Below are 12,778 nucleotides of genomic sequence, written 5' to 3' on the forward strand. Positions count from 1 at the left end.
CTGAAGAGAACAAGTTCCAACTGGATTCAGATCCACTAGTTGACTTGAACCTTTCTTTGTTGGGTTTGCATGTCTTCCCCTGTGTCTGCCTCCAGGTTCGGCTCCGATTTCCCCCCACAATCAAACAAACATGCAGGTTAGGTGAATTAGAAACTGTAGGCATGAGTTTTTCTGTGTGTCTGCCCTGTGATAACCAGGCGACCTGCTGTACCCACCTCTCACTTGGTGTGTTCTGGGAATGGCTCCAACTCCAAACAACCCAGCACTGAATCAGTGAATTGATTTCAAGCTTTCCACTTATTTATATGGCAGGTTTCTTTCACCAGCCCATGTTCTGACTCAGTATAATTGCTTGATTGTATGGAGAACGAAGTATTGCAGTCACCAATATGATGGATAACCTCATTTGACAATCAGTGATGCAATGATTCAACATAATTGGTTAATATCTATGCCCCTAAATACTGATTTATACACAGTATCACTTCAGTTCAGGAATCAGAAGTGTTAAAAGGAGAGAAAAACACAAACCAGTGCATCCCTCGAGCCACTGAAAAACACTGCAGTCTCACTAATTGTTTTGCTGCTGACCCTGACCTCTGACCTCCCTGTGTGAGAATTTCCCCACAGACTCTCGTGTATCACATTTAATCATCACTGATTGTGCTGCTGTGTGCTTTAGCCCATTGTTGTGTGTGACACAGTTGAGCGTGTGACCCCTTTAGTGTAAATGAATGAACTGCTGAAGCTGAGATATTTCCACTCCAACATTTGAAATCGTTCCTGCTGTGGTTCCCAACCATTTATAGAAGATGCTTAGTTATCCATATATCAGATGTAGGTACAAAACTATTGGAAATCATTGATGAAAAGAGTGGGTTTAACTCAATGTGGAAGTTTTACTTTTTTCATTATAACCTCTGTCTGGGTGTGGAGACGCTGTGCTGACTGAGATTACTCTGAGCAGCATGCATGGGAATAAATTACAATATAATACATTTGTGTATATTTCTCGCTTTCCCCCCGCTGCTGTTGCACTCTGCTGCTCTGTCTCGTGTGTTTGTGCGCTGTCAGTGTCCTCTTTTCACACCGCAACATTATCAGGAATGAATTTGTTTTTCACTGTGTGAGAGTATGGACGCGTTGCATGTTTCTAGAGCGTGAAAGGCAACACCCCTCACAAAAGATGACGCCAACCATAAACTGCAACTCTAGGCTTAAAACCAGCTCCACTGCGGACTGATAGGTGACGTCACACTTTACTATGTCCATCTTTATATACAGTCTATGGTAATGGTACCTTAAATTAACCAATACCAACTTGTAACCCTTTGTAATATGATGCATATGTTCATGAGTTCTGAGCAGATCCACTAAAGAGGGATTTTCCCTCTTAGAGTTTTCAGAAGCCACAAGAGGTCGAACTATCCAGTATTTATCCAGCAATTTAAATGCTTTTCTTCTTTTCTATCCAAATGTTAATCCTCACACAACCCCTCAAATCTATCTTGTGATCCAAAAAAGTTTTTTGATAGCACTGTTTTGCAGAAAGCGAACAGGACTGGCAAAATATTTATGGTGATGAAACAGAAGTAGATTACCTCAGTTTTTTTGCACAGATGCAAATGAAGAAAGAAAGAATGCACTGAACTTTGAAAGAAAGAGTCTTGTTTGACATCTCACTTGCTCTCTTCAACTGTTTTTTATCTCCTCTCCTCTCCTTCTTGTCTACTTCTTCCCCACCACCATACAGATGGTCCCAAGCTGCCTTCAATAATCCAATGCACAGCCATGCCAGTACACCCCAGGCTACACCCCTGATGCTACACTATTCACACACACATACATACACAGAGACAGTGCCAGTTCCCTAGGCAGGACCCCTGTCTCTCTAGCCCAGATTGGATCAGTTTGGTTCCGCATGGAGCAGTAACACTGGGCCTTAGGGCTCTACATGGGCCTGCAGGGTCCCACATTGGCCTGAAGAAGCTTGGACTGCAATGGAAAAAGCTCTGAGTCTTGATTGTTTTATCTTTTGATGGTGACTATTATTATTATTACACAAGCTGGAGTGGCCACATGTTTCGTTTTTATCAGCTGTCCTTGAAGAATTTAAATGCGGTTTTGTCAAGACACAGAAGAGCTGCAAGAGAGAAGTGAAAGAAAAGCAGCGAAAGGAAGATGAGCACACACTGAAAAGGAACTTCTGGAGAGGAAAAGAGAGAACCGAGAGGGCAGAGTTTGGCGTTTACAGGGAGAAATGGAAAAAAGACGGAGGAACAGAGCGAGGGAGAGGGCGGATGGAGGGTGACGGAGGAAGGGAGGGATGGAGGCAGATAGAGAAACAGGAGGGATGGAAAAGAAGGATGGGTACGCAGAGGGAGGGATGGACAGAGTGCCGCGGATGGGGGAGGGATGGAAGAAGGGATGGAAGGAGGAATGTGACAGATGGGTCGTGCCTGGCCAGAGCTGGGAGGGAACGGAGAGGTTGGCATCACAGGGTGAGAGAACACACACAAACATGCACACACGCACACACACACACACACACACACACACACACACACACACACACACACACACACACACACACACACACACAATAACCACACAAATACATGCATGTGTGCCAGTTAACTCCACTCGTGCACATTCGCTGCTGTCAGGAGTGTTTTCAACGTCTTTCCTCGTGTCAAGAAAACGTCGACCATATGATAAATAGACAAATAGATGGCGCGGCGGACATGTTTCGACATACTGTTTGCATAAATTCCCTTCCTGCTCCTGCAATCAATTTCTGTGTTGGCAGGCTAAGATAATAGTTCAATATGCTGAGTTTAATTTTTGCTTTCACATCAGCACATCGCCTCATGATGAGCTGAATTTTTGGGAAGAAGTTTGCAGAGTTGTCCTGGAAATGAAATTTAAAATCTTTACAAAATTGCAAGTCAGTGGGATCAACATGACCTTAAGTGTCAGGGACTTCATACTGTTGAAGTTATGAAAGTACAAATACAGCACTGCATTGCTGTTTTCTAAATTTGAAGTTTGCAAAATGTTTAGGTCAAATTAGTCAAATTGTCTTTTTAACTCTCCTTTGTTATAAGTCAACATTTAGAACCATATCATGTATTGTATGGCTTTGTATTATATCATATACTTATATATCATACTGCGTACATACTACACCACAACAAATACCATACTGTATTGTGTCATATTATTTTGTAGTGTATCATATCACAGGGTAAAATATCTAACTATTTACTGTATTTGCACACTATATCATAACCTATACTGTTTCATATCACCATATGAAATTGTTAGTGTATCATATCATATTGTACTGTACAATAGAATTGTTATTCTATATATTGTGCCAAAAATGTATTGCATATGTTTTTGTACTGTACTGTAATGTTTCATTTTGTATTCGACAATCCTGCTGTGCATTATATATTGTATTGTATTGTTATGGTGTATTGTATTGTACAATATTGTATCATAGAGTACCATATGACACAATATATTGTACCAAATATTATATCACATCATCATATTATATAGCATATCACATCTGTTGTTGGCAACCATACAGTACCTTATTACCTTATTATATATTACAGTCATATTCATATTATATCATGTCTTAATTTTGTATTGTTTCATAATAACGTATCATGTCTTATATATCATAATGTATCATACTTTATATAATTGCACTATATTATCTGTCTTTCATTGCCATATTGTACCTTGTCATACTATATCATATTATATGGTATTATCATATTTTGCACCTTATTGCATTGCTGTACTGTTTCTCACTATCATTGCAACAAAACATGTTATACTGTTGAGTTCATTTTTGTTTTTATCCTGTGTCATGCTACGATGCAATGTTATTTTGTTTGTGTTATGAGCTAATCACGTATATTGTATGTTTGCTTTTCTTATTTTCTCTTCTCTTCAATGTCTTGATTTGTTCATATTTGGTCGACTGTATGTAGTTTACTCAACCGGCATTTTGTTTGAAATATATTATCTTCAAAATTTGTTATACAGTATATAAAAATGATGTGTAATGAAACTCTGTGGCTGCTGAGCTGATCTTGTATCTGTTGTTTTAGTCTCTACCTCTGGTTATTTTATGTTTTAAGGTAAAGGTTTTGTTATTCATGTATGTATACTGCTGAAAAACTCCGAAAAGGTCAGGAAAAACTCCACTTTCTTATTCAAAAGTTTTAAACATTGCACTTTAACAAAGTTTAAGGATATTATAAACTGAAGATGGAATGTAAGACACATACTGCTCCTTATTTCTGCTGATTTGAAAATGTATTGAATCTCGACACTACTGTGACACGTTAAATTCATCCGTGAATTTTGTGATTTGTTACACTTCAAATGGTAAGATACAGCACACAGCTTATGGGATGAAAGCCATTACCCACAATACTCTGTGTGTGTGTGTGTGTGTGTGTGTGTGTGTGTGTGTGTGTGTGTGTGTGTGTGTGTGTGTGTGTGTGTGTGTGTGTGTGTGTGTGTGTGTGTGTGTGTGTGACCCTTTCATGATTTCTCCACTGTGTTTCAGCGGGAGGAAAGACATGAACTTGACTCTTCCACAACACCACAGCTGGCTGACTGCTGCTCGCTTGTCATGTGTGTGTGTTTTTGGTTGTGTGTACATGTTTGTGCTTGTACATGTGTACAACTCAGCAGGCAGGTGCAGCAGATGTCCGGCCTACACAGTACACACACACACACATACTGTACACACACATACACGTACAGTAGAGTAACACCGTTAACATCTACACAGCAGACAGCAGCAGCCCAGCAGGTCGTGTTGGTGACACTAAAGGACCCCTCCCTGCGTGACCCCGTCAGGTCACCATGGCGATGATAAAGTGCTGAGTCGTGCACATGTGTCCCAGTGCCAGCAGTTTCCAACAACACCCCGAACACGCCCTGGTAATGCCCCTTATCTGGCAGACACACACACAGCTGGGAGAGGATGGCAGAAGTATGGAGGGAGATTGAAAAGAGGGCACAAACGATTTCTTTCTGCAGGGCTGCATTGTTGCTTTAAACTTAGTATAAATTCATTTAATTGGGCTGTTTATCCCAGAAGCATCCCCTTCAAATGAATCCCTTTGATTGAAAGATGTATGTCTCTCCATCCCTGTCTCTCTCTTTCCCTTTTTTCTTTTGCTTTCTCTCTCATATGATGAGAGTTCATGGCTGTTCTCCTTCCATACAAGAATCACACAAAGGACAAGTACTGTTTAATCCCATCGTAGCCCAGCCCTAAAGACAGACCAGCTGGAGGCCTTTGTGTTTGTGTATGAGTGTGTGTGTGTGCATGTGTGTGTGTGTGTGTGTGTGTGTGTGTGTGTGTGTGTGTGTGTGTGTGTGCTAGATGACAGGTTATATAAACCTGTGATCTTCATTTGTGTGCGCAACTACAGTGTGTGCTTGTGCAAGTGTGTGAATGACTGAATCTGTTTTTTTTATGAGCATAAGTAGATATATATGTGTGTGTGTGTGTGTGTGTGTGTGTGTGTGTGTGTGTGTGTGTGTGTGTGTGTGTGTGTGTGTGTGTGTGTGTGTGTGTGTGTGTGTGTGTGTGTGTGTGTGTGTGTGTGTGTGCAGAGGGGGTTGCAGAGGACGGGTTATGGGCAAGTAGTATGTGGGGGCCCCCTCTCTCACAGAGAGACACACAGATATTCAAGTTCGAGTTGCGTCGCCTTTTGTTTTCGGGAAGGGGAGGAGGGTGCAGTGGGTGGCTGGATGGCTGGCTCGCTGGATGGATGGCTTGCTGGGACACTGTGCCTCCCGTTTTCCCCAAAAAAAAATCCCCCCTTTAACCCCTCCTTCACATCCCTCCCTCCCCAGCCAGTGTAGTGCCACTGTATTGTCTGCTTGCAGGCGGGCTGCTTGTTGCTTGCCTTCTGTCCTGCTGTGCTGAGTGCCTGACAAAGGGGCTCTTTTAAATATGCAGACAATCCTCGATCACTTGCACGCACACATACACACACACGCACGCACGCACAAACACACACACATTTGTCCTTGCTTTCCTCTCTTTCCTCTCGCCGTCAATTCTTCCATGACTAGACCTGGCCTGGGAGTGTGTCCTTTTTCACGGAGAATCAACAAGTCTCTGACACGAAAAGGATACTCAAGGCCTATTTTCCCTGTGAGAGTGCAGCATAAGCTTTGAGTGAATCGTGTAAGTGTTGTTTAAAGGAGTGGTGGCTTGTCAAGGCTAAATGCCAGAATCCTGTTTGTTATGGCCTTTGTTACAGAGCTTTCTACTGTACATTAAGCCTGCCTAATTTTACATGCACAGGTTTATTTCATTTCATTGCATGCATTCCTGGGTGCAACATAAAAACAGCAATCCCTGACTATTTTTTCACGCAATTTAACAAGTAGCTAGATAACATTTTTTAAATACAAAATAGTTTATTACTCTCTTTTCATGGCCACCCTGTTTTCATAGGACAATAGCAAGTAAAAATGAACATTTAGACTAACTTTAAAAATTATGAAATGCAAGTAAGAGGTAGGGATACAATGGGAAAAGGATAAGAACAGGGGTAAACCAGCAGTATACATATGCAACAATATGGAATAAAAATCAAGTTAACTGTAAGATCTTCACTCAGATCTGAGCATAGCAGGTACAGGCTTAGTCAGTGGTGGACTAAGTTGAAACACATGTAATAATATGCTCAATATATCAAGCAGTTCTTGTATTTTATGTGGAAACAGCTGTCTTTTAACTGTTTTTAGAAGTTGCAAGTTTTTTTCTCTGCCAAACCTGCAGATGTCAGTTTAGAGAGATGAGCTGAAAGCTGGTTTGAAAATGTGACACAACAGTCAAACATCAGGACGCTTCAGTCCACATGACACTCTCCTCTTTATCGCCTCCTCCACCCTCCCTCACTGGAGTCCTCCCTGGCAGCTTGGCAGAGGCCGCTCCCTCACGCGAAGCAGCAGAACGCAGGGGCCTGGGCCCCAGACAGGAGCCCAAGCTGGTCTCAGCCTCCCAACATGTTGAGCTGGCCCGCCTTGGGCACAGCCAAATGGTTCTGCAGCTGCCCCTTTGTCCCCCTTCCTTAAGTAAACAAAGGACAGAAACAAATTAATGACCTACATTCACAGCAAACCTCGCACGGCCTCCTCGCAGAGAGACAGAGAGACAGAGAGACAGAGAGACAGAGAGACAGAGAGAGAGAGAGAGAGAGAGAGAAGAGAGAGAGAGAGAGAGAGAGAGAGAGAGAGAGAGAGAGAGAGAGAGAGAGCAGTTGTCTACAAGCAGATGTTCACTTACAACACTGCAGATTGCAATTAATGATCACCAAGCAGCACATAACCAAAGGATAGGGTTGCTGTATTTTCTGCAGCAGTTATCATAATGTCTGCTGTCTGGCTGAAATCATGATTGAAAGCACTGCTGAGAGCAGGTACATCAAAAAGACTTTTAAATAGCAGGGAAATAGAGTTTTTTTTTTTTGTGTGAGATATATCCCAAAACTGTAATATATATTTAATAGAATAAGCATTTTTCAAACAGTTGTTCATTGTTTATGTACTTTAATGGTTATTAGATTGAACATGAACTTTTTTTTTTTTTTCAAACTTTGTTTAAAATGGACAGAAACACAAATCATTTTGACACTTGTTAGTTTCTTAAACTAATATTAGGCACTCATCAGACAGAGAACAATGTCATAAAGATTAGGAGTGAGCTTATGGCGTGAGTTTTCGTTGGGGGCTTATTGAAGAGACCATCTGTGGCCTAATGAATGCTGCTCCTTGGCCTCTGAGTGCAGGGGCTTTTAATGCATCTGTAAGAGCAGGTTTACTGAGCAGCAAGACATTAGCTAAAGCTGATTTCTTTACTGGAAAACTGTACTTGAGGAGCTTTGGAAGCAGGATATGTGTGTGTGTATGTGTGTGTGTGTGTGTGTGTGTGCGCAGTCCAGGTATTCCTCTCGTTGTGGAGACGTAAATCTGTTGACAGTTATGTTGTGGGGACTCATCTCCCTTATGAGGAGACAAAAAGCAAGTCCCCTTTACATAAATAATTAACTTTAGGGTGAAGACTTGGTTTAAAGTTAAGGTATGTTTGGTGTAGCGTTAGGTTGGGGTTGGTTAGGCATGTGGTGGTTATGGTTAGGATTAGGATTAGGATTGGTTTCCAGGAAATGAATGTACTTCAATGTAATGTCCTCTGAAGTGATGGAAAAACGACTGTGTGTGTGTTTTCAGATCAAGCTGCTACACATTTATCTTTTACGCAAATGCAACCTACACCTTCACCACAGTGCAGCAGTGCCATAGATATATCAGGAGTTGCGAAAGTACACACAGAAAACACACAGCGAGTGTGCAGTCCTTCATGCTGTGTCCAAACATGTACTCACACATGCACATACGCAACTTCCACCCACACTGCAAGCCAGTAAGTAACCAGGCGCCAAAACCTCCCGCACTGGCCAATCTGTAACTCTGTAAGTGTTTGTGCTATAAAAACCGTGTCCCTGTGGAACAATGTGTAGATTCATTTTACAGTAAAGAAATCCAATATTTAGTTAATTTCAAAGGCAGTTAAGGAATTGTTCACAGATTTAGGTGTAAGTATTAAAAACATTTTTAAAAATAGCTGCGATTGCTTCAATTTCATCCATGAAGAAAAAAACAAACAAAGCTTCACACATAGGTTGAATTTCAAGATTCTTATAATTTATTGCAGTTTGCACACAATTTAAAAATGTCAACAACAGCACACCAAAAATTACAAAACTAAACACAATTAGAATTTACTCCCCTTGAGAAAAACAAAAACAAAAAAAAATAAATCAACCCAACTATGATTGTCAAAGCTAAAAATGACTAAATCTGAAAAAAATAACATAAAGGAAAGAATTTTTTTTTTTAATCTCGAGGAGGAGCAAATATATCTGAATCAAAATCTGCTTGTTTTTTCCCAGACAGTGATTGTCCTTTTCCAAAACAGACTCAGTCATTTCACACCCCACCCACCCTCCTAGTCCCCCCCCCCCTCCCGCCCGTCTGTCTTGACATTTATTTTTATACCTTGTTTTAAAAAAAAAATTTAAAAAAAATCTCCCCCCCTTGTTTTCAAGTAAGCACAGCAAAAGATGGAGATGTTTCGTCAGGGTGGTTAGTTCACAGCGTCTTTGAGCATGTTGACTTCACTCCCACAACTCCACCCCACACTCACACAAAAATTTAAAAAATAATAAAACAGCCCGGACTACAGCAGTTTAAGGCGGTCAAGTACAACCAGAGTAACAGAACAAAAAAAAACAAAACAGCAGTGATGATGAAAACAACAGCAGGATGGAGAGAGCCCATATGCAGAGATGCTGCCAGTGAGGAAAGAACATTTTGAGGAGAAAAACAAAAAAATTGAGACGACGCGGTGCAGAAACTGCCGCAATGTCACCCACACTGTTGCATTGGCAGAGCCTGTAGGTGCCACCAGATGACAGGGCGGCACACAGAACCCCACACGTACAACCACCCCACCCACCACATGCACATCAACGGGGGCCATGACCACACGCATATACTCACATATATCTGAGGGCTTGATACTGAAGGAGTGCCATTTGGGGGGGTGGAGTGTCAATATCTCTACTTCAAATGTTTTTGGATTGTATAAACGCTTGACCAGTATTTCAAAAAATTGTCACCAAAAAAAAAAGGGTTACAAAAACTGAAAAATTAAACTGATGTAGCCCCAACCCAAATACAACATTCACATACAAAAAAAAGACTTTTCCAATCACATGATCAAAATATAATAAGACATAATTTTCTGATAAATTCAATAAATTCCATGAATTTATACATGATTTTAAACAGCTTTTTTTTCAATGCTCTACAGTATCAAATACTTCCATAGCGTCAGAAATGTTTTTTTTCTTTTTAATAAAGGCATCTTTTCAGCAAAAATCTGATTTCATGTCTTTTAGCTTAAAAAGGTGCATTCAGGCATGCCAATTCTCTCCCATCTCAAAGTAAGGATTATGTTTTAAGTGGAAACACACATACGCACACACATAAACACACAAACATATTCACACCGCTGCATCCAATGTGAAATGCACTGCACTGAGTTGGATGGATATTTGCACTGAATCAGCACGGCCCCGCTCAGCTCAGCTCAGCACATCTCGGCTCAACGCGACACAACAGTGTGACAAAGATATCTGACCCTTCAACTTTCAGCAGGACAGCTCAGTTTCAGCCTCTCTCCTTCCTTCCTTCCTTCCTTCCTTCCTTCTTTCTCTCTCTCTCTTCCTGTATGTCCTTCGCACTTTAGCCAAGTCAGAGCCACAAAACTGCACTCAACAGAACTGAAATATGTGCCCAATGAGCAGAAATAATTAAGAAATGGCTTGACCACGCCTAGAGCTGGAGAGGACGGAGACAAGAGATGGAAAACAAGCATACAGCAGTGGAGAAATTTAACGCCTGAGGAGGAGCAGGAGGAGGAAGTGCTGGGTGGACATACAGTAGATCTTCAGTAGGTTAAATTGACTGGTAATAGCCAAGTCACACACTCATAAACACACACACACACACACACACGCACACACACGCACACACACACACACACACACACGCACACACACGCACACACACACACACACATACAGCAGAGAGATCAGTGCATATAGACACAGGCTTAAAATGCTTCATCATATCGCTTCAACATCCAACGGAAACACATTCGGTAACATTCTTCTCGGAGCCCAGCGACAGACCTATGATGAGTATAAAAATCCCAACTTAACCTTTTCACTGTCAAAAAGTGTTATTATGTTCAAACATTTCTCCTCTGACCCCTTTTCCCTCCCCCGATGCAAAAACCACAACTTAAAATGTTTAAGACAAAATCAAAATTTCATGCATTTTTTTTTCCATAGTCGTGAGAAATATATTCAGTTTTTCAACAGAACGCACCCTGGAGTATTCACAAAGAAAAGAAAAAGGAAAGCCCGTTCTCAAATATTTGATCAATTACAATGTGTACAGTAATACAGCAAATTCACATTTTTATTTTAAAATATACAAGTTTGGACGTCATGCAACAACAGCAGGTCCCATTACAAAAAAAGTAACAAAATAATAATAATAATAATAATAATAATCATTAATTTAAAAAAGAAAAAATTAAGATTTAAAACTATAGCAGAACAATATACAACAACCTTAAATTAAATACCTTTTTCAACAAGAGATGTTTTAAAGACTGCCAGCTAGATTTAAGAAAAAAATTCTATTAATAACAATAATAGTAATTATCATAATAATTTGTAAAGGTCTTTTCATTTTTAGAAAATACTTCAAATTGATTGGAAGTGAAAAAAGGAGACTGTGCATTGCATGAGTGCCATCAGTTCGTCTGTCAGTCAGTCAGCTTTCCCCTGAACACACAACACCAAAGAGCTAAACAAGAGAAGCGGGGAGCGCTTTGCCAACAACTCCTCCATGCCAGTAGAAAATAAAATTAATACACACAAACCACACTCATACACACTCACGCACGTCAGGTGAACTTTTTGCCAGAGTAGTGCAGTATCGCACGCACACACATTTCTTCAATCTGTGTGTGGCGGTATCGACTCGTGGTGATCACAGTACCCGTTTAGTGTATTGTAATGCTTTTTCACTTCAGTGTGTTCGACCTGAACTCCTGCCGTGGTGTTTGCTGTCTGTGAAACTGGGACCAATAGGCTGGCCAGCGTTGGAGTGATGTGTCTGAGATGAAACACAAAGTGAATAACAAAAAAGGCGAGACCTTCTCACTGGGACACATGTCCTTAGACGCAATGAAAGCCACCAAACAGAACTTGTGCCAAATAAAAATAAGTATTCAGAATAAAATAGAATAAAAACAAAATTCCCCAAACAACAACAAAAAAAAACTCAGTAGTAACATTTTCATGTGCTATTAAAGTGCAATTGAATGAGATTTTGCGACATACAAGAACATGACTCACTTAAACCCCCAAATAACAAACTTTGCCACCTGCCTATCACCTCCCCATGCCTCTCTGCCTATCTTTCACTCTCCGCTATCTTTCCCTTTATCCACCCAGCAGTCTGTATCTACTTCCACAGTTCCTGGGAGCTGTCCTCAATCGCCCAATCCCTGACATTGGGCAGTGCCAGCGGTTCACTCTTCACTGACAGCGAGTTGACTAGTTCGCAATGGAACTTGCGGATGTGTCGGTAGAGGTCCCCAGACTGCGTGAAGCGCCGTTCGCACCACTTACAAGCATGAGGCTTCTCACGCGTGTGCACCACTGCGTGGCGGCTGAGGTTGTGCGAGTACTGGAAGCTCTTGCCGCAGGTGGTGCAGGTGTAGGGTTTCTCACCGGAGTGTGTCCGCTCGTGGCGCTTCAGCGTGTACATGCAGGAGAAGGTCTTGCTGCAGATGGTGCAGGTGGGCACATTGACGTCTCCGGCGGGCTTAGAGCGGATGCCCTCCTGCTCCCTGAAGTGGGAGCTGAGGTGAAGCTGGAGGATATGCGGGGAGGGGAAAACCTTGTTACACAGCGGGCACATGAATATCTGGGTGTGTTGAGCTGACAGCATATTGGAGACGTAAGGCAGCAGGGAGCTATCCATGCTGGCCGCCTCGGCCTGGGCGCGCTCATTTTCACCCCCCAATATGTCCTCATCGTCCGCTGTGGCCGAGGGCTTCTCCTCTCGCTCCAGCTCTGAG

At 41.6% G+C, this 12,778-nt stretch overlaps 1 protein-coding gene across 1 annotated transcript in view; it reads right to left on the reverse strand.

Moving 5' to 3' along the window:
- Window positions 1-11,085: 11,085 nt before the first annotated feature.
- The window catches only part of zbtb18 (zinc finger and BTB domain containing 18), an 8,305-nt gene continuing 6,612 nt past the window's right edge, over window positions 11,086-12,778 (reverse strand). The window contains exon 2 of the mRNA XM_062430049.1: window positions 11,086-12,778. This exon is cut by the window's right edge and continues 1,096 nt beyond it. Within this exon, the coding sequence (XP_062286033.1) occupies window positions 12,160-12,778 (619 nt within the window). The 3' untranslated portion in view covers window positions 11,086-12,159.

This window comes from Scomber scombrus, chromosome 12 (assembly GCF_963691925.1).
Source record: "Scomber scombrus chromosome 12, fScoSco1.1, whole genome shotgun sequence".
In the NCBI taxonomy this organism is placed as follows: domain Eukaryota; kingdom Metazoa; phylum Chordata; class Actinopteri; order Scombriformes; family Scombridae; genus Scomber; species Scomber scombrus.